Source organism: Tursiops truncatus, chromosome 6, assembly GCF_011762595.2.
Source record: "Tursiops truncatus isolate mTurTru1 chromosome 6, mTurTru1.mat.Y, whole genome shotgun sequence".
In the NCBI taxonomy this organism is placed as follows: Eukaryota; Metazoa; Chordata; class Mammalia; order Artiodactyla; family Delphinidae; genus Tursiops; species Tursiops truncatus.
In genome coordinates this window covers 48,095,503-48,118,266 of record NC_047039.1, presented here as the reverse complement: position 1 = coordinate 48,118,266, position 22,764 = coordinate 48,095,503, and the positions used below count along the sequence as shown (strand labels likewise).

The window sequence follows — 22,764 nt, the reverse complement described above, 5'->3', positions numbered from 1 at the left end:
ACTGAACCATTATAATTATAGGAAGAAAAACTTGGTTTGGAACATTCTTTTTCCTTATTAACTTGAAGAGGTCAAAATTACATATGCCAGATGGTTTAGTTCCCTAAAACCAAATTCTAATGTGTCAAACTGAAGCTTTCAATGTACATTTGAGAACCAAAATCTGATGTTTGAGGAGTTAAGGTTTATGAAGCTCCAGACCTAATGATAAAAAGAGTCCCAGCAGCCCAGAATTAATAAAACCAGGAAAAAGGAACACGGTGGTTCATCTCTGTAAGCAACAATTTAGGCCATCAAAGTTAGGCATCCAGTTAGCCTCTTCTTTTTTTTTTTTTTAATATCTTTTCTACTCTAAAATGTAAATGTAAAATTAAGAAGATACTGAGAAGAGTTACAAGGATACCACTAAAGATAAACGTCTACATCTTCACAACAGCGATAGGATTGCTTGGTACCTAGAATGGCAGCTTTAGAGACAGGCAGACCTGCATTCAAATCCCTGCTCTGCTGTTTCCTTGCTGTGTTGCCTTGAGCTAGTCACTTAACCCCTGTGAGCCTCATTTTTTTCATTGTAATGTAAATGTGGATGATAATGCAGAGTAGTTTTAAGATTCAATTTAATATAAATAAAATGTTCCCTGCACACGGTAGGAATGTAGTAAGTACTGGTTGTTGTGGTAGTTGTAGCTGTTCTTATTAAAAGAAGGCAACTATTGAGAAGGGAGAAGCAGGAGTGCTTTCAGGGCGGAAGGAACCAAGCAAAATTATGAGATCAGAGATTTGGATACACCATAATTGGTTTCATCTGTTTGAAATAAGATGTCCGTGTTCTTTCCAGTCTCTTTTCAAATCTAGGCATAGAGTCTCTGCATTTGTGGTCATTGTGCATCATTTCATTGAACTCATTGAGAACAATATTCTTTCTAAGCTGCTTGTATTCTTTCCTTCAACATGGTATTTACTAACACTCCCTCTTGACGCTAAAACTCCTTGACATTCATGCCTTTCTCTTTGGGCATGTGGTGGTTTTCTTGGTAATTCCCAGGGAGCTGAAGAAAGGACCTGCTCCATTTTTTTCCTCTTTAAGCAGACCAGAAGATAAGCCGGACCCTGTAGATATTCTAGAACAAGGTTTCTCCAAGTATTTGGATGTCATATCCTCCTCATTTTGATTCCCGCACCCCCCTGCCAACACACACACGCTTTCTTAGGGCTTAGTTTAATTTCTAGCATCCCGAAAGGGACCTCTGCAAAATAATCTGTCTCTCCAGATCTAAACAAATTTTCTGGTCTTTTTATTTTTAATGGAGCTTGTGTTCAAATGAGAGTCCTCTTCAAATAGCTTTCCAGCATGACAATCACACATCCCAAAAGAGCAATCGGCTTTTGTGAGCTTAAAAAAAAAAAGCTTTCCAAAGAATGTGATTAATACTACCTCCCTCAGCAAGCAATTAGATATCCTGTATCTGACACACAGGACTGAAAAATATTAATCTGTAGGCCATGCTCCCCTTTTGTGAAAGACACTGTATTGCTTCAGCTGTTGTTGCTTTAAAGTGGGGAATTGTATCACTGTTTATTCTAATTAGGAAAAACCTGGATGCTCTGTGGGTCAGAATCGTAGCATAATATGAGATATTCTGTAGCTTTTCTCCTTTCTCCTTTGCAGCGCTTCCAGATTTTCTGAGGAACATTTCACATTCTTATCCAAATGCCAAAAACTGAGCTAGGGTTTAGCACCTGTTCCCTCGGTGTTCCTATTTCCATCTGCACCCTAGGTATTTAATCCAGTTTTTAAACTCAGTAGCAAAAATAAAAAAAGGCTATCTTTTTAAAAAAATCTGAAGCCCAAATCCATCAATTTCTTCTAGATAAAGGGGAGTTGGAACAGTGCTAAGACTTGAAAACATTAACGAAGACTTAGGCCACACGACTCTGCTGACTGTTGCTCCTCTAATTGCTGTGATGGAGTTGGAGCTGTCCATGGAACTTCCTTTAGTATAATAAATAGCCCGAGCCTCGCCCTTGCCCAACTGTCTAAATGTTGTACGACATCGTTCTGTCTTTGTAAAAGCAAGGCGTTGTTCCTGCTGGATACTTTTCCTTCTCTTTCAGGTTGAGTTTGTTTCCTCAATCTTGTACTTTTAAACTGTTAAAGAATTATTGCCTCACATTCCTCCCTTTTACAAAACAAAGGAGCTATAATTTCCATAAACACATGTTTTATTTGAAGTAAGTGCTTTTATCATGTAAGTTGGTGTTTTTCAAACTTTGATTTTTGGACGGTCTACATTTGAATTGCCTGGATCTCTGGGCTGGAACCCACGAATTTGCATTTTAGCGAGCTTCCCATTGGTAACTTTGCACATTAAGATATGTGAATCACTAAATTGCCAGGAAACTCCAAGTATGTCTCTGAGTGGGAAGGGCTCCTTAATTCTTTAACTCTTTATTTCTCTTAACCAATGACAGTACCTTTAATTTTTTTGCAGCGTATTGCATTTATAATTTTCTTAGAACAAGCTGTCTATTTCTGAACCTACATTGAAAAATCCATATAATTTTACCTGTCATACCAGAGAGGTTGGAAATAAAAGAGGGTGAGGGAATGGAATAAGTGGCTTGGGATACAGTCCTGCTAGCATCACAAGTTGAGACGTTGCCATTCCTTGTTCTGTGGCGACAGAACTGAGAAGGTGATGATAGTGATGGTTTGTGCCACGACCATTTGCTGGTTAGATGGTAAGATGGGTGATACCGCCATTGCCCCTTCTCTCCCAGTGCTGTCCTGGCCACAGCCTGAGGCCATCATTACTACCACACGTCCTTGTCCAAGCTGCAAGGAGCCCAGAGGGCACCCCTCTGTCACATTAGTTCCTCTGCTTTGCCATTGTCTCCTGCAGATCCGCAACTCGGGGCCCGCAGACAGTACAGTCCAGTTCATCTTCTATCAGCCTATCATCCACCGATGGAGGGAGACGGATTTCTTTCCTTGCTCAGCAACCTGTGGAGGAGGTAATGGTGCTCACTTAGTCTAGGAGCTCTTGGCGTCTCTGAGGGAGGACTCAGCTGTGATAAAAATAGTCACTTCGGCATATGGAAATGCTGGGTGCATCGGATTCTTTCTTCTCAGTGAGGCCAAATCCTGAAGCCTTCCTGTAAGGCAGATACCTCAGTGTAGATGCCCCAGGAACGTTTTCCGTCTGTAGAGCCCCATCAGAGGAAATGGTCTTTCCTCCTTTCCTTGATTCGTGGAAGTCCAGGACGAGCTGTGTCGTACCCAGGCAACAGCTTGGTCTAGAGGTGATTCTATTCATTTGAGAACAAACTACTCTGGTTGAATGAACTTATCTATTAAGAAACCAAGTGAAGAGTGTTTATCAGGCCTTCTACGTAGCATGGTGTATCCAAGGAGAATCAGAGATTAATTAAACAGTTTATTACCAGAAAAAAAAATCACTGCACCATAGACTTAGGCTCCGTTATTTGTCAGCTCTACCCTGTCATCCATACAGTGAAAAGAATGCCACTTGACTTATTTATACATGAAAACACATCTCTCCTGAAAAGTCACCAGACAAATTCCCATCTCTGCTCCATCGTGTCTGTAACATGAACAGCATTTTGTGTTACTGGAAAAGGTCCCCCCACCTTTAATAATTACTACAATGGCTACAGAATAATTTCCATGAATTATTTTATAAGAATTTATTTAACCATATCCCTCTAGAAGATCATTCAGTTCATTTAAACTTCTCTATTATAATGTAATGAATAACTTAATACCTAAGTATTTATCTCCTTTCAAATTATTTCCTTGGACTAAATTCACAAGAGTGAGTTTCAGAATTTTTGTGGCTATATTACCAAAATTCTTTCCAGAAGGGTAATAAGCAGTCTATGAATATTTTAGTTTCATTGCTAACTGAGCCAGTATTTGTGGACTATCACTTTTTTAAAAGTTTTGGTAATTTAATGGGTATAAATTTGATGTATATTCCTTTAAAAATGAGCATATGAAATAAATTGTAGCTCCAGCTTCATGGAAGCCTGTTAACTGGCTCATTTTAAGTAGCTAATCCACATAGGTATCACTATATTATTTTGATAAGAGAAAAGAAGGATATTACCTCAAAATGGAGACAAATGATCATCCATTAATTTTCATAAAACAATAAGAATATATGATATAATTCATCTTCAGCTGTGTTACCTGTGTCTGCATAATGTGAACAAACTGTTGAAAAGGAGGTTCTATAGAGCATTGTTCAATTTTACCTTAAAAGCACTTAGTCAAAAATAAGTGCTTTCACTTGGTTGTTACATAACGATTAATTCAACATTTTAAGCATTTCAGTAAAATAGTGTTTCCAGTTGCTCTATCTGTGCTGAATGGAAAATCACTTTGCTAAAAAATAAAGTGCCAATTACTTTGATATTTATGGGAATATGTTGTTTTGATACACCTATTAATGACTAACACAGGAAGCAGTTTTGAAAAAAGAAGTCTAAGGAAGTATTTTTTTTTCTTTTCTTTTTAAATAAAAAACATGTTCTGTGAGAAGCAGCAATTCAGTAAGAGGCCTGCTGCATCAGTTTCACATAGAGCTGCTGTTGGCATATAATTTCAGTAACGTTGATAATGGCTTGCTATATAATAAGGCAATTAATGTTAGATTCATATACAAGCCAACCTCTTTGGGCTTTATTTTCCTCACATCTAAGTGAAGAATTAGAACCATCAGTAGTTCTCAAATGTGCTGAGCTATCAAACGCTTTCTTCAAAGGAAATCTTACTAGGGAGCCAGATAAAGGAACACTGTTCAGAGTGAAGACCTGAAAGATGTAGAAACCAGCCTTCCGCACGTTTCATGGACCACAGTTTGAAAATTGCTGAAGAAATGATCTTTAAATTCCTTTATATGTTTCTGGTTCCACATTCAACTAGCTGAGCATTTCGCTAAGTGTAAAGAATTGCTACTCCAAACACCCTGTGAAACTTTAGAAAACACAATTATCTGACCATTTGGGTCCTTTATTTCATTTGTGTTTTAAGTTTTCATTTCACACACACTGGAAGAGCTTCCCAGCCACATTTTTAGCTGACAAATTACAAGTTTTAAAACTCATAATCTCACATTTAGTGTTTACTTACTGCTTGTGCCCACATTTTACTACCTGATAAATTCTGTCCTTGAGTAGAAATTATTTTCTGGAAATTTATAAAATAATTAGCTTGTCATCAAATTATCTGCTTTTAAGTATAATGCAATTGAAAAACAAAAGCATATTTACTTATGTAAAGTACCATTTTGCTTTTTGATTTTCTTATAAGACAAAAAATTAAATGGAACCTGTGTTCTTAGCCATTACTTTCCATGCTTTTCATCTTTACAGTAAAATTGTTAAAAGGTCTTTTTTGGGGTCTTTAGTGAGCAATTAATTTTTGTGGGTGGTCTGGCAACACAGCTTCAAGTCAGGAAAGCTGGTTTAGAAGCCTTCTTCTGATTTCCTAAAATCTTTTGCAGGACTTTTAACGACTCTAAATCTGACTTTCTAACACTTATTTAGCAATAACAATCTTCAACCACTGCCCATGGGGAATATATTTTGGAGTTGATTAGGGTTAGAATGATACAAAAGGCCTAATTTTTAAAAAATCCTCTATATACATTTATTTTTCACCCCAAGAATCTAAGTCCTCATCACCATCCCACCAGAAATCCACAGGACAAGAAAGAGGTAGGTAGGAAAGGTAAAACATACTATGAGTAGAATTAAGTATTACTGAGCAACACTATTTTTAAATAAATAAAGAGGATTCTCTAAAGAGTGGAAATTTGTGCATGGAAATCAAGAAATATTGGCTAGAGGGCTTCCCTGGTGGCACAGTGGTTGAGAGTCCGCCTGCCAATGCAGGGGAAACGGGTTCGAGCCCCGGTCCGGGAAGATCCCGCATGCCGCGGAGCGGCTGGGCCCGTGAGCCATGGCCGCTGAGCCTGCGCGTCCAGAGCCTGTGCTCTGCAACGGGAGAGGCCACAACAGTGAGAGGCCCGCGTACCACACACACACACACAAAAAAAAGAAATATTGGCTAGAGAATTAAAGAGAAATGGTAGAGGAGTTTGAAACAAAAATTGAACAGTACGAGGTATTTTCTTAGTTGTGTAGGGAAACTTGAGATTTATGATGGTCTTAGTCATCCGTTTACTCAGCTTAACCCATTCAGGTTGAATTTAGGCAAAGAAGAAAAAAAAGTTTCCAGGCAGCTAGCAGTACCCAATCCTATGTCATGTCCCATGGTCACCTGCTGACCAAGAGGAGTGGTGTTGGGGGTTATTTTTTTTAATTTGGGAGTTTATTCTCCCTGAGGCCCCAGGTACGAGGGAGGCAATTTTGCATCCTTGCATGAGATGGTTAGTAAATAAACACTGATGACCTTTTTTGGATACAAAAGTCTGTGTTAGACTGTTAGAATATACAAAAGAAATTAATAAGAATAGTACTTACAACAGTCTTATAATCTAGCTATGCGCTTACGTAGTTCAAGCCCTATGGTATAATTTAATTATTAAAATTCAAGTGGAAAAACACAGTTTTTGAGGCCTGCAAAAATTAACAAGCCTTCCATTTATCCGTCTTTGGTCCTGGAAATGACTGGAGCGTTGGGGAAGAATTTTCTGGCCATATGAGATGGCCAGAAAAGCCTAAGGGAACATATTGCATTGATGTGTGCATTGAAATTTGCCTGAATGGTTTGATACCGCAGGTTACCAGCTGACATCGGCTGAGTGTTACGATCTTCGGAGTAACCGAGTGGTTGCTGACCAATACTGTCACTATTACCCCGAGAACATCAAACCCAAGCCCAAGCTTCAGGAGTGCAACCTGGATCCTTGTCCAGCCAGGTCAGTCACGTTTACCAGTTTATTTACCATAAACATAAATCAAGTTCAAATAAGCTTCTTAAAAACTGGTTCATTAAAAATAAAATGAAATTAAAAATAAATAAGTGCTGCCGTCCAGTGTCCGTTCCTAGTCACGTGTTATTAGAACCCATGCCCCTTACTCTTGCTACTGTAAGATGCCATCTCAGGGTCTATAGGTTTTCCATTGGTAAAGCTACAGGTAAAGCACTCTGCAGAGTCATTTTCTCTTCTGATTTTGTTTCACTCTGGTTACTTGTTTCTGACCTTAACAAACGTGATGGTACAATGTTCTCAGGATTCTTTGCATTTTCACCCTGTCACCTGATCAGTGAGATGATCAGAGCCGACCATATTTCAGGGTCACAGCTGACCCATTTTAGCCTATGGTGGGCCACACCGATTAACCAGAATCAAAACCAGCCTTAGAACAGTTCTTCCACATTTAAATAAACTCAGCCTTTGTTGAAGAGAAAGCAGGACTTATTTCTAACAGTCAGATTCTTTTTTAAAGGTCTTTTTAATTAGGAGCCTTAAAGAGACACTTGACACTTTCACATAGGTTTGCTTTGGGGAAACCATAATTGACCCTCAGTTATTTGCAGGATCAAGAATCAGACTGATGAATGAAATATCTCAGATGATGAGTAGTCATAGAAGTGCAGGTCAAGAATCTTTTCATGGGTGTAATATTTGCCTTTTTAGTTGCAACACTACCTGGTAATTTTATTAACTTGGCTTATTCATCCTCAACACGTGAGAGAGGATATATGAAAACTCTTATCCTACAAAACTCATCATGAAGACCAAAAGATAGAGAATCCTTTCCAGGACCCTTGGATTTCTGAGAAACATCTCAATGGTATTTTTAAAATCATAGTTTATTAACTATATATTCATAAAACAAAACTTTGAATAGGTAAAATACTACATGAGCCACGTGGCTGAAAATCACTCTATTTTTGAATTGTAGGCAATGCAATTCTAGTTTTTGTTTTCTGCTGTTACCTTTTTAAAGTGTATTTTCTTGTACTCTTTCTGCCTCACATTCAGGAATTCTAAGTTCTACAGGTGACGTGAAATTGCTATTATTAATTTACTCATAGGCACCACATTACCTAGCTGATAAAAGTGAACTCAGAATAACAGGTTTTCATTACAGAAACAGACGAGTAGATATTTTATAAATATATAATTCAGGTGAAGTTTAATTTTGCTTCATATTACACCAGAAAACTATGTATTAAAGATTGGATACGGTATAAAACCAAATGAGGTGTTAAAATTTTGCTTGGACCTCTTTATTTTGGAAATATTAAGGGTATGAGGTATTTTTAGCCAAGATAATTCTAACTCATGCAATTCAACCCTAGTTTAAAATTATTTTACTTATTATACGTCTTTATCCATACCTATACCAGGAAGACCAGTGCATAAAAAGCATAATTATCCCAATTCAAACAGGTTGACTCAGCCATAGAGCAACTTTGAAGGTCTTATACACAGTCCTATGAAAATTTATGTGTGTATTTCTAGGAGAAATGACGAATTCACTTCCCACAACTGCCTAAAGCTTTTCCCTCACTCAGAAAAAACTTCAGTGAAGAGATGGCCATGAAAAACAGTTGTGAAGTGAAAGCATTTTGTTAACACTTTTAAGAAATACGTTTCTAATCAGTAAATAATTTACTCATTTTTTTTCCTGGCTTCTGATTTTCACCTATCTTTTCTGTTGGAATAATATTTTTGGCCTATTTCTTATTATTCAAAAGCAAAAGGCCATCCTACATGAAAGAAGTTTGTGAAATGTATCTTTTTTCTATGTCTATGTTATTTTAAAACATCTAATACAGCACATGTATAAATGTTGGGACAGGTGGCTATTAAAAAAGAGAGAGAGAAAAGGAGACAAAAAATAAGTTAGAAGCAAATGTCAGGAAGCTGCTTTTTTATTACAGAGGTAATTAAAGAAAGCTGTAAAAATTAAGAGCAGTAGAAGAGGTTTAAGAGGAAACTGCTTTAGGAAATGTAGATATGCTAGTCTGAGGTTAAGATACTTCAGGATTGCTGTGAAATTCACTGAACTCATTTGCATATCCAGGATCAAAGCAACCTTCCTGAGTTCCTAGAGAAAATAAGAAGTCATAGTCTGAGAAAAGGAGATGAAGAGACTCGATAAAATAGGTCTGCCCTCTCATCAGACACAGACACAGCAGAATCAAACCCCCAAGGAACTGTTTTCTAACTACAGATTTAACTGTCTAATAGTAAAATCAAGAGTGACATGGTGACATTAAACAACACCTTTGCATCCAAACCTAGAAGCCCCTAAAAGGGAAAACACAAGAGGTATTGTTTAGAACAAAGTCACATATTTTGGAATTTCAAAAGAAATTTATTTTATGTAGCCATTGAGATAGTTCTTCACTTTTCCTGTATTAGACTATGGTTTTGGGCCGATTATTTGAAAGCAAAATCCCATTTAGATAGCCATGTTCATTCCCTGTCGAGATTGTGAAGTACCATGGACAGCAAAAAAGGCACTAAATAAGTCTGTATCCCTGGGTTTATTATTTTACCCTTCTGGGCCTTAGTTTTCTCACCCACTAGTGGAAGTGAGAGGGTTATTTGTTGCATTAAATTAGTGGTTTTCCAACTGTGCCTATAGAAGTTGTTGTTCCATGGAGTTGCTTCATTAAATTTCAGTTTATATATTTTGAAGTATCTTTAAACAATAACTCACAAAAAGTATACTCAAACATAAACGAATTGTTAACTTGGTCAAGCTAAGCCAAAATTAAAAATTGTTGTAACAATAGTAAAATTATTTCACTACCAAAGGAAATACTTTTTGCCCTCATTGTTAAGTTCCGTGATTATGTCTGTTTAATTAAAAAATAAATATCTGAAGATTGTAAGGTGAGCTATAAAAATTGTCACCATTAGCAACTACTTCTCTGAGATAAGAATTTTCTCATTACTACACACCTAAAACCAAAACAAATCAGAAATAAACTGGATGTGATAACCGTTAGCCATAATCCTTGATACCCAATTTTTCTGTTTACCAAAATAGCCTCACTGTTCTCATTAATTTGCTTTATAATAATTTGAACTAATGAATGACATCACTTACTCATTTCACTCACCAACAGCATCTATAGGTTTCCATGGTTGTGGCTGGATTCATCTAGTGGTTCTTGGGACTAAAGAGATTGTTGACATCTAGCCTATTCTTTCCAAAATAATTTTCATGTTTTCATGGCTTTTTTCTGATTCTTCATGCTAACTCAGAAACGTTGGTAAGTTAAAAGACTATAATGAAAATGATAAAATTCACTAAAAATCTCCAGTGCCCACAGATTATCACTATTAATGCTTTTGCTATATCTCTTTCCAGTTTTGTCTATAGCTCATACATAGGTAAAATCATTCTGTATATAATAGACACGTGGAATTCAATGACTTAGCATTCTTGTTTTCCACTATTCTAAAGCAAGCCTGAAATGAATATCCATGACATGTAGTAAGTTGACATTTCCTGAGACAGGAATTTGAGTTCCTTTCACTACAAGACCAACAAGTGAGCTTACCTGGTGGCCAGATGTTCCATCCCAAGAAAGCTGTATTGCTCTCTACTGATGTCATTTATGCAGTTATTTTTATGACATGACAAAATTCTTTGTTTCCAGGCCAAAAGCGGTCTCAAAAAAGAAGCTAAAACAGTGCTTATAATGGGACAGAAGAGAAAGTGAAGTTTAAAATTTAATAACTTTTAGCTAAAATTGAGAATATTTCTCACAGGTGCCTCAGAGCTATGTTATCACTAGTCCCATCACACACCCTATACAGAGTATAGTATATGTTCTGGTGGTGGTCCCAACTTGGGCACACCCAGAAGTCCGGAGGCATGGCCCTTCTGGATATCAGAGATCTGGACATGTTTAACATGTTTTCTGCTTCATTGATTTAACACTATAGTAGCTAAGACACTTGGAATCTTATCAAATGTAAAATCCTCCTCGTGCCTGCCATGCTACAATCATAGCTTCTGTTTTACATGAGGGGAAATTATTTTTTTTAACACAGTACCTGGTGATTTGTGCAATGGTTTGTGTCATCATTGCTTCTTGGATGAAGGGTAAAGTCTATCATGTGGCCAGAAAGCCTCCAAATGTATACCTGTGGTTCAGCAACAACTAAAAAGGCATAGTTTTAGTTCAGCTAATAAGCACCTTATGTTTTCAGAGTGTCTTTCAATGTAAAAAAGGCTACATTTGGCCTTACGTAACTCAGTCTAGGAGACTGGTAAGACTGTTAAGGCTGTCTGGGGGGAATTCTGCAAGACATTATTTGTGAGAAGATCAGAGAACCACCTTTTCAGGTTATTTTTGGTTTGTTTTGGGGGGGGGGGGGTTTGGCACAGACCTCTGCTTTTCTCTCCAAGGCAGTAATGAAGGGGGCTTAAATTGGCAAAGGTTGGAGAAGCAAAAAAAGCTCTCACTCATCACACTATCATGGTCACAATCATTAGCAAACAAATCTGTTTTTTGCTGAAACTACATACAGATTCCCCCTTCCCTCAAGGAATTCAGAGCAGCAGTCCTAAGCAAATGCCCAAACTTGTATGCCCCACGTGGCAGTTCTTTTGAGTTCAAGTGGACTTATTTTGTCCAGCACCATTTAATCTGACAGCAAATTGCATAAGTCATCCCTGGCCATGGGACCGAAGTGTGAACAAAATCTCAGAACTGAATCCTAATGCAACTTGAATCCTAATGCAAGAGAAATAATCTCCACCGTGAGCGACAGCATGTACAGTGGACCTATAAAGCCCAGTCACGCTAACTTGGTGACCAGCTAGTCCAGTGGTGATGCAGTGATTATCACTATACCATGGTGATTTAGGAGGGGAGCTTTGGAACAACATAGCCTGGCTTGGGATCCTGGCTCTGTCACTTACTGGTTTGGGTAGCCTTCGGCAAATTCCTTGTTCTCACTAAGCCTCAGTTTTGTCATCCTCCAAAGTAAGGATAATAGCTACTTACTTCGTAGAGCTGTCATGGGGAATAAAGGGTGTAATACATTTAAAGAGCTTAGCAGCGTGCCTGACACGATAAGCACTCAATAAATGTGAGTGGCTGCAGCTGTTATGACTAAGATCACCGTTACGATAATGTTGATGTGACTTCAGAGAAACTCCTAGACTCTCCAGAAATCAGCTATCTCCTCCATGAAAGGACTTGGAACTATAAAATTTCATATGGGTCTTCTAGAGAGGTAGCTCTCTATTTGCTGTTTTCACAACAGGAAACATAAATTCCTAGGAAATTCCTTCAGGAAAGCAAATCACGTTTATCAGGTTTTTATAAAATCATGATCGTGAAAAATTAAGATAATTAGCAACTTCTAAAATCCCCACTTAACCAGCGATGAGACACTGCTATTCAACCTGCATGGGGTTTATGCCATGTCCGTCTCCAAAAAAGGAGAACTCAATGTGAGGGCTAGAACATGGTTTTCTCAGTTGGGAGTTAAAGTATAATGAAATGTTTTCCTAGTCACGAAGCTCTGTTTGTTTTATAAAAGTAGGTAAATTACTTAGAAAAGTAACAACTTCCTTCTTTTTGCTCAACCTCATTTAAATATACTACTTTAAGTAGCTAATGAATAAGCGACAAAAAATACCATCGTAAGATCCCATTTGCACTTTCATGCATTTATGATGAGATGAATAAAGCAGAGTTCTGACGCTTTTTAGAATGCGTGGTCGTACCCTTCCCAAGTTTATAGACCTACCACACAGTATCAGACAGTCAGCTCTAACTCAGTTACGGGACAATTCTGTTCTTCCACCAAGCCAGTTCATCACTAGTAATAATGATCACTTCATATATTACATTTTAAAGTTTTTAAAAGTGTAAATATAGGCACTCTTTTAATTAACTTGTGAGTTAATAGGACAGATATTATCATCATCCTCATTTTTTACTTCAATTTTTCAGTTTGACTTTACCAGCTAAGTAGCTTCTTTACTTAATTTCTCTAGGCCTTAGTCTTGCCGTCTGTCCAATGAGTATAGTATTCCTGTCAGACAGGAACTATAGAGAGTACATGAGATGGTGCACGTAAAGCTCTCAGCAAGATGCCAAGCGCTCGATGCAAGTCAGCTATCGTTATTGAGAACCAACCCGATAACATGACTGGCCCAATGTTACTGCTGTTTGAAGTTTCTACAGTGCTTTCACATCTGTTATCTCAATCCAGTTTTACCTTCCCCAGGAGGTTAGCAAGACAGGGCTTATCATCTATATTTACAGATGAAAATACTGAAGCCCAGAGGAGTTACGCGATCTGCACCAAGTCAGGGCAGGCAGGAGCTGGGTCATGGACCTAAGTGCCTCCGCTTCCAGAGCAGCTCCTATGCTACATAAACTCAGGTCACCTGCCCCCGTGTCATCATATCCTACAGGTACCCTTGTTCTGCATGATGCCTGCAGCAACCTGTGCGATCTGGTTTAAACCCACCATACACCTCCACAGCCAGCACAGAACTGCCAACCATATCAATGCAAAGTTTGGTGCCCTGGATCTCTGAATTGACCACAGACCTGGGTTAAGCACGCCTTTTTCATGTAAACGTAAATACTGATGTTTACTCAAATCAAACAATGACCAAATCACTTGGAACAGTACAGGAAAACCTAACCAAAGCCCAAGGAAATATTAGTCCCATTTACTTAAAAGCAGTTCAGAAATTGCATTCATTAATATCAGAAATGTTTAACCACAGAAATATAGATATAAGGAAATTATGATATTTTGGATCAAATGATCAAAAACTCTCCAGTAGTTGGTTTTATAGCAGAAAATGAATATGTATCTTTAAAATGTTTTCAAATCCTAGACAATGAAGCAGGGTTTTTTTGGTCTGATTTCTGAAAGATAAATGAATGTTGCCTAGCAGCTACTATGTTTTAAAAAAAATTGTAACCTATTTACAGAATATTTCCTCATTTGCTGGATGTCCAACTTGCCTCTTTAAATGATAGGGAAACCTACGGTGTTTTGTAAAGTCATCAAGTTTTAAAATAGGAGAGCTTTTGAGATGATTACCTAGTTCAGTGGTTTTCAATCTGTGGTCCACAGAACTCTGAGTTCTGCCCTTAGCAGCCACTAGGAAGGGGACAGATAAGATAGAGCTCCATGAGACGGGTTTCCAGGCACCCATTCTTACTTCATCTTAAAACTCCTGATTTCATCCAATACTTAGATTTTGCAGAAGACCAACACAGAGGTCCAAATGCAATGCACTCAAGGTCACAGAGAAAGAGAGTTGGCAGAGAGGAGAACAGTCCTTCCATCTCCCAAGTCCTCAGGGGGTCCTTGTCCTCATTATGCTGTAATCCTTTGTGCTCTGCCACTCATGAAAAAGCATGGCTTCCCTGGTGGCGCAGTGGTTGAGAGTCCGCCTGCCGATGCAGGGGACATGAGTTCGTGCCCCGGTCCGGGAAGATCTCACATGCCGCGGAGTGGCTGGACCCGTGAGCCATGGCCGCTGAGCCTGTGCATCCGGAGCCTGTGCTCCAGAAAGGGAGAGGCCACAACAGTAAGAGACTCGCGTACAGCAAAAAAAAAAAAAAAAAAATCAATTTTAGAAAAAGCAAATGGTTGAGTCTCTGCCAACTTTTTATTACTTCTCTCCTCCCCCATTCTGAACAGTTGCTTGGGAAGAGATTGGTTTCTATTGGCCTGGAGTTGTTGAGAAAAGATGAATCACTCTCTTCTGTGCCAGAAATGCCCCCACCACCCACAATTTCATTCGTTTTTTTATTGAGTACCAATCTCATGCCAAGCTCTGTGCTTGGTACCATGGCAAAGGCAAAGTAAAGCCAACGAGAGTCTGGACCACAACACTGCCCGAGGGAAGTTGAATTGTGCAGTTACAAAGCAGCATGATACCTGAAAAGACACATGGGACAGACAGGGAAGAGAAGATCTTTTAAAAAACTGTCATGGCTGTTTCTGGGAGATGCCCAGTGGAAGAGATGTAGAGCTTAGCCAAGCAGCTTAGAAGCACAGTTGCCATTAAGCGGTCCTTTCTCTGCCCCAGGTCACCCAATCACCTCTGCTTGTCAGAGCAGCCAAACTACCCTCTAAAACAGCCTGCCCCTCATACAGATGGTGGAGCTAGCAAAGGGCAAGGAGTGGGACTAAAGATGTGCACCGTGAGTGGCAGTTTGGGAGTTTTTTTAACCTTGTTCTTGTTTGTTTGCTCGCTTTCGTTCTGTATGGTAGCTTTGCTTTTGTGTCTGCACATCAATGGCATGATTTCGTTGACTCATTATTTATGAATTGCCTCTGTGCAGGGCACTGTGTTAAAAGATATAGTAAAGAACCAATACGGATTTTGTCCCATATTGTTAAACTAAAGAAAATGTATACATAGTTAAAAGATAGTATACAGTTAAAAGTGATGAGGGGAGTTAGTGCTCTGGGTATTTGGAAGAGGAAGAGAGAAGTGTCTGGCTACATGCTGAGAGGGAAAATAAGGACAGGCTGTAGAAGAGGTAGCACTTGATGAAGAAATTTCATTGGGTGTTATGGGCTGCATTGGGAAGTAAAGCATCTGTTGCTATGACAGCAGTGAGCAGGCTGGATTGGAGGAGACAATGCCTGAAGGCAGGGAAATCTGTTAGGAGACATGCGAAAGGGCCTAAATTCATGTCACAGAGATGTATTTGGCAGACATCACTACTGGAAGACCTCTGTGTCTGTAGGGAATACAGGAAAGAGAAGAGCAACGATGCCCCACGGTATCCAGCCTGGGTGGATGGGAGGATGGCAGTGCTCTGAACAGTAACAGTGATCACAGGAGAAGAAGCAGTTTGTAGGGGAAGATAATGAATTGTCTGGACCCACTGAGCTTGACATACTGAGAGTACGTCCAGCCATCAGGACGTTAGAAATGAGGTTCTGCAGCTCTGGAGAAGAGGCAAGAGGTCGTGAGAGATGCGCTGGAAGGGACCGTTGAAGCCATGAAAGCGACCCCTTATGATTCGTTTCTATTGTAAGAAGAACCCAGAACCTCGCAAATTAGGTGCTCATGAAGTTAGTTACATTAGGACTTTTCTTGGAAAGAGAGATATGTCACAAGATGTAAATTTCACACCTGAGTAGTGTGAGCCTGAAGAGGGCTTGATTTTTAAAGTCAGGGATATTGTTCTATAATAGCTTCTGACATGATTTCAGTACAAAGACTCAGTCATCTTTAAGTGACACATGGGAATTGAAGGGATAGCCTCATTCCATCCATCTATATCATGTTTCCAAATGTTTCTGTCTTTTGCTTTCTCAGACTTGAATTTTGTTTTACTTAAAAGCTCTAATTCCTGAAAACAGAGAAATATAAAAAGAAGAAAGCAAAAAAAACCCCAAAAAACATCCATAATACAAACACCAGGAATTAACAACTGTTTGGGGTCCTTTTCTAATATACTTATGTGTACACACACACACATGTATACACACACACACACGTATACACATACAGACACATATATAGGCTTTACAAAAATGATTGTATAGGTGGTATATGAACACATAAGTTTTCTTAGTATTGTGGATTACATTGTCCATTCTATTTTGTATTGGATTTTTTCAGTTGACATTACATTTGAACATTTTCCATGTCATTAAATAGTTCAAAAGACTTCATGTTCATATGCTGCATAATATTTTGTTCCATGAGTTTGTCATAACATGGAAGCATTCTCCTGTCATTGGACAGTTCAGCAAGGTGTGGAGGATGATGTGCAATGTCTTTCTTCTACTTACATCACATGAGTCCAGAGCGACCCTTTCTTCATCCTCATCTTCTCTTCTTCCCACCATGACCCTTGATTTGAAAGACTTCAGATGGAATCAAGTCATTGCCCAGTGTAGGAAGTGCATGAGCAGTCAGAATAGTGAAGGCAATGGAGAATGAGTAGTTTTACCCCCAAACCAACTGTTTATTACATTTCCCTTTGCGATCATTTTTAAAAATTATTTTTGCCTCCTTCCCCACTGCATGTATGTTCAGACACGTCTGAATGCATACATAAACATGTATGCACGCACGTACACATAAAAATGAAGACCAAAACATGGAAAGAATTTCTTCAAGTCCCTAAATGGCATCCTTTTCCATCATTCTTCAATAGATAAACTTTGCCTAAGAAAAAGATTAAGTGTCTTAAAAGGAAGCAATGGAGAGTTAAGTTTAGGCAGTGTTGCCTGCCCCTCTGTGACAATGTGGTGAAAGGCCAGGGCCATGGCATGAACCCCAAGAGAGAGCAGAGCCCATGCACATGAATATGCATCAACAGGACTGGACAGAGCACCATTGTTTTGATATCTTTCTGTTTTCACAGGTGCCATAGAGTCATTTTATGAGTCTTCACCATGACCTATGCCACAGAAAGACAAATATAGCTATAGTTTTGCTGAATCCAGGTTTAAAGCTCCTCGTTCAAACAAAAACATGATTTCTAAATCAGTCCAATGCAAAGCCCAACATCTTGAATTCTGTAACTCCCTCTTTCATTCCCCTTCTTTTCTTCTAGCCTGTCTCCTTCAATATTACTGCCTCCATTTTAAACATCATCAGCTGATAAATCAGTTGGCAGAGATCTGTAACAGTTCGTTCGCCTATTGAGAATGACAAATCATAGCCATAAATTTTTTCAGGAGCAGAGACAGCGATATGCATTTCTGCATTTAGGTCTGGATGTAGGTATGAGTGAAGATACTAGGGTTAGCTAAAATACAACTGCGAAGTCAGTTGTCTGTGTTCCTTAATTAACTACCAAAGTTATTAGAAGAACTTTGGAAGGTTGGAATTCTATCAAATACAGTTCTTTTAGAAAGAAATTTTCCTTAATTACTAGGCAGAAGAATTATTGGAAAGAGATCCCATGATTCTAACCAAAGACAGGATTAACCTTTCACATCCAATTTCTTGTCAAAAGAAGCCAGAAAAGAATAGGAAGTTTCTCTGTCTTGGAAAACAGGGAGAAAAGTTTAATGCTAATATTCATCCCATTCTTATGTTTGTTAGAGCTATGGGATTTTGAACTTCCTCAAAAGGCAGCATCCGTTTTCATGAGCATCGTTACTGAAGAGTAATGCACATACACACACCATGAAAGTTTAGTTATATAAATGAATACCTTTAGTCACACAAATAAATGAAGAAAATTTAGTCATGTAAGATAAATAAGCAAATGACTACTCCAGTGTTCGTACCTCTTGGGAAGAGAAATCTGTATTCAAAGATTTGTTTCTCGTTTTCTTTCAAATTTAATTTCTCTCATTTCTCCCTTACCTTTCAGTAATTTCTTCAGGAACTACCCTTTTTATTACTCCCTCTTTCCTCCTTACCGGGCATTATGGCCAGCCAGTGCTATTTTTTATCTTTCTGTTCTACAGTATACCTTGCTCATTCTACCCAAAAGCTTAGGTTTACTAGCCATATAAAAAGAACGTACTGGGCTTCCCTGGTGGCGCAGTGGTTGAGAGTCCGCCTGCCGATGCAGGGGACACGGGTTCGTGCCCCGGTCCGGGAGGATCCCGCATGCCGTGGAGCGGCTGGGCCCGTGAGCCATGGCCGCTGTGCCTGCGCGTCCGGAGCCTGTGCTCCGCAGTGGGAGAGGCCACAACAGTGAGAGGCCCACGTACCACAAAAAAAAAAACAAAAAACAAACAAAAAAAAAAACGTACTGTATCATCCTATGTCACAGGATGGGATCAAAGTGAGTCTTAATGTATTTATTTAAATATAAATACAAACATGTATATTGAATACGGATATTCATCCCAGAATATCCCGGAATACATGAGTTCCATTCATCCTAGAATAGAATACATGAGTTCCTTCAATATTCAAAAGAAGGACTTGCTATCGTTCGTCAGTGGTAAAATAAGTGTCTTCTGCTCATGACCTACCGTGCCTTGCTGCAGCAAATACATGACATCCGTGAACTGAGCTCTCTCTGTCTCCCACTCTTGAGGGAGCGTCTGTTGTATTAGCCCTTTTATCCGAGATTCATGAGTCATAAATCTCCCACAAACAAGGGCACTCAGCAAGAAGAAAGTCTTGCCAATTGCAGGCTTTCCTTGAAATCAGTGAGGTAGTTAGTGTACTTTATTGGCGTCCTAAAGGCCTCTGGGGACCCCCACACAGCCTATAATATCATTTCTTGTGAATCCATTAGCCATACAGCCTAAAATGTCATTTCTTATGGCTCCTTTAGTCTTTATCCCTAAATCTCATGGGTTTCCCAGAGCACCAGGTATACTAACAACAGTCAGAACAATCACAACCACCACCATAATAGCAGTTAACGCCATATCACGTTCTATAGGCCACAAAAAAAGATCTTTCATCTTTATTATCACATTTTAACTGCCCTCCCTTTATTTTGGTAGGGAATGCGCTTTTGTTGATTGTTGCCTACTATATTCACGAGTTCCCCTTCCCTTTATAAAATAACCAAGCGGCTGCTTTCCAGATTTTACTAAAATCCTCAGATTTGCCACGGGTGCATTACCTATTTGCTAACGCATGCTACATAGTGTTGTCAGGTCCCAGGTACCTACTCTTATACGTAGCTCTCTCGTTCATCAGAAGTGAGACCGTAACTGTAAAACTGCTCGGTGAGCATCTGGAAGTAACATTAATAATGATGATAATAATGACCTCATAGGATGTATAATTGGGGGGGATTAAAGAACATTTACAAGCTTATTGTGTCATAGTTAATGATGAGGTGCCCAGTCTTCTTACTACCACCCTTTCCACTGGTATTTCCTGCCTGGATCAGAGAACTAATTATAGTCAACGGTGCCCTTTCAAAGAACTTGCCCCATCCTCAAACAGATGCTAGCATAAAGATTTTGAACTGTTTTAGTGTTGTTTTTTAGAGACAATTTATTAATGTTACTTTGCATTTGTCTAAAGAAATTGTATAATGTAATCATTTAGTGTTTATTTTATTGTGTGTACCTTCTACTCAGAGGGTTGGCATTATTGTTCCTAACAGTGACGGATACAAGCAGATCATGCCTTATGACCTCTACCATCCCCTTCCTCGGTACGTAAATCAATCATCCTGATGCTAGAATTAGTAAATTAGTCTTCTGCTTCTTTTATACATATATATATATCATAGATTTTGTGTTTCTCTGTAAAAATAAGATGGTAGATAGTATGTTTTGCAATCCATCCTGAGCTCTGCTTTTGAATAACACTGGTCTGCTCAGACTGTAAGCTTGTCATTCAAAAACCATTTTAAGATACGATCAGATTACATTGCAGTGGACACAGTAATTCACTATGATTAGATACAGTGTATGGGTTTATGTTATGTCTTTCTTTCACTCCCTTTGTCCTTTTTTATGTTTCCTCTGCAATAGGACCCTAGTCATTAAAGCACTGTTGCTAACTGTTAAACAAACACTGCCTGAATTATTATCCCAATACCACAAATGTGGAATTCCAGATGTGGTATTACTCTGCATAGGGGTTTTGAATATCCTTTTTTTGTTCCAAAGAAATTATAATTAAATACAAAAAGGCAGTTTTTTCATATCCTTATGGTTCAGAACATTTGGTGCGGAGGGGAGGTTTTTCTTGTGTTTTTCTCCCAAAACGTAAAACTCCATGCACTATGCTGCTTTCTTAAAGTACGGTATTTTTTAAAACTAGAAAAAGTCATTAAAGTGATTGAGGAACTTTTAAAAGAACTTGTTCTCTTTATTAATATATTCATAAGAAAACTGGAGAAGCTGAAAAATACTCTAGCTACTGAGTGTATCGCCTGCCACATTGGAAAGAGCTCCCCAGAGAGCAGAAGTTAGATTTGGGTGTGAAGCCACCACTGTGCTAAGCAAGACCTTTGCTCTATTCTCTTTGCTCATTTGGACTTCAGGGAGCCAGCTGCTGTTTAGAACCCAAGGTTTAAATCAGATCACAAATAATTGGAAATAATCCACGGTGGTTTGTGCAATTCCAAACTAAACAAAGCCCAGAACATAATTTTATTCTGAACTGTAAAATAAAGCAAAGTTTGATTGAAAATCTTCAAATGCTTAATGAATTGAAATGCAAAAAGAGCACCTCCCCAGTCTTTTAGTCCAGCTCCCCAGATGCTTCCTTCTCCCACTCTTCCCCAGTAATCGCACCCATTCACCACACATACGTGAACACATGTATTTACACAAATATGCATATATGTGTATTTACTACAGAGGTATTCTGACATATTTTATACACACACACACACACACACACACATGTATAAACCAATACGAGTTGTCATCCAGCTTCTACTTAAATACTTCCAGTGACTGGCCCGGAACTCACTTATCACCATTCTAATGGTAGCATATAGAAAGGGGTACTTGATTAATACTATATATAATTGTTTGGGTTTTTTTTTTAAAGTTCTTCCACTAAGGAGTTACTTCATTCATCAGCTCCCTCCCACTTTCCTATGTCTATATTGATAAAGACAATAAATGACTTTAGAATGCTACTGATGTATCCTTTTGCTGGTTTGATCCAGAACCAAACTCGAAAAAACAATGGAATGAAAATATAAAAAGATTCATTTAACTGAACCAAGATTTGATTTGATTTTAATTCCTGTATCTGTAAAATAAGTATTCATAGGATGCATGTATCTGGTTGGGTGAAGGCTGTGGATTTCGAGATAAAGGCACAGTTGGGTATCAGGGGTGAGAACAAGTTGATGTTTTTCCTGTAATGGCACTCCTGAGTTTCTTTCCTATCTATGATCTCTCTTGTTTATATTTCTGTGGTGTGACTAATGCCTGTCTTAGGTTAAACTTGATTTCTTATATATTCAGATTTCCCCCAAGTGCCTGAAGCTCCATATTCTCAGTGAGAGATTGAGATGAACCTCCTTGATGTTTATTTGCACCCTGTCTCCTGCACACTTTGGCCTGTCCATGCATCACAGTGGGAAAAGACAACTAGCAACTAGACTATATTTCTTACCCCGTGTACTTCTGTTACTAAATTAATTGGAAAGTTAGATATTCTGCTTTATTGATAAAGCCTTACTAAATGGAAGTTATTTCTACGAATATGTTTTCATTTCTTAAGAAGAATTAAGGCTCAAAAATGGTTCTCAGAGGGCAGCTACTTACTGATCAAGGCAGAAGGCGTTACTTATTGAGATTATTTGAATGGGTTTAAGACCACACGTGTAGATACAAAACACAACATTAACACAAACAAAGAATTTTTAGATTCTTTTTTCTTGCTTTCAGTCTTTGACTATAACATATATCTGAATATGATATAAGAACACAGTCTGATGAATAATCTTTAATTTATACTTAATATATGCAACTTTTCCACATAATCCTTAATTTTGAGAATTTCTTAAACTAAATACACTGTACTTAAAAATTAAAAGCCAAAGAAGTTAAAATATATGAAGTCATCTCTTATTCTTCCTGGGCAAGATTCTTGGGTATATATTTTTTTCCAAATACTTACCTGGTCCCTGTTTTAAGATATCCTAACTGATGCCCTCTCTGAGCTTTTGTTATACTTTCTTTAAAGCACTGAGATGTTTTGCTTTGAAATTCCACATAATCCTCTTATTATGCAAGGATTCACATTATAACTTTTCACATATAGAACTACAGTTGAGTGCCGGAACCATACTATAAATACTTGGAATAATATTCAAATCATTTGTCTTTCTGTGATCACTGACATTGAAAAGGATACTTATTACTGGTTACAAAATTACACCATGGA

General features: G+C 38.4%; 1 protein-coding gene across 2 annotated transcripts in view; it reads left to right on the top strand.

Annotated features, from left to right (window-relative positions):
* ADAMTSL1 (ADAMTS like 1) overlaps window positions 1–22,764 on the top strand; it is a 469,150-nt gene that overhangs the window by 183,759 nt on the left and 262,627 nt on the right. Inside the window, exons 8-10 of one of the 2 annotated variants that reach the window (XM_033858057.2) lie at window positions 2,904–3,015; window positions 6,770–6,908; window positions 20,012–20,062. In XM_033858057.2, the coding sequence (XP_033713948.1) occupies window positions 2,904–3,015; window positions 6,770–6,908; window positions 20,012–20,062 (302 nt within the window). The remainder of the gene's footprint in view (window positions 1–2,903; window positions 3,016–6,769; window positions 6,909–20,011; window positions 20,063–22,764) is intronic. The other variant, XM_033858059.2, reaches the window with a different exon arrangement.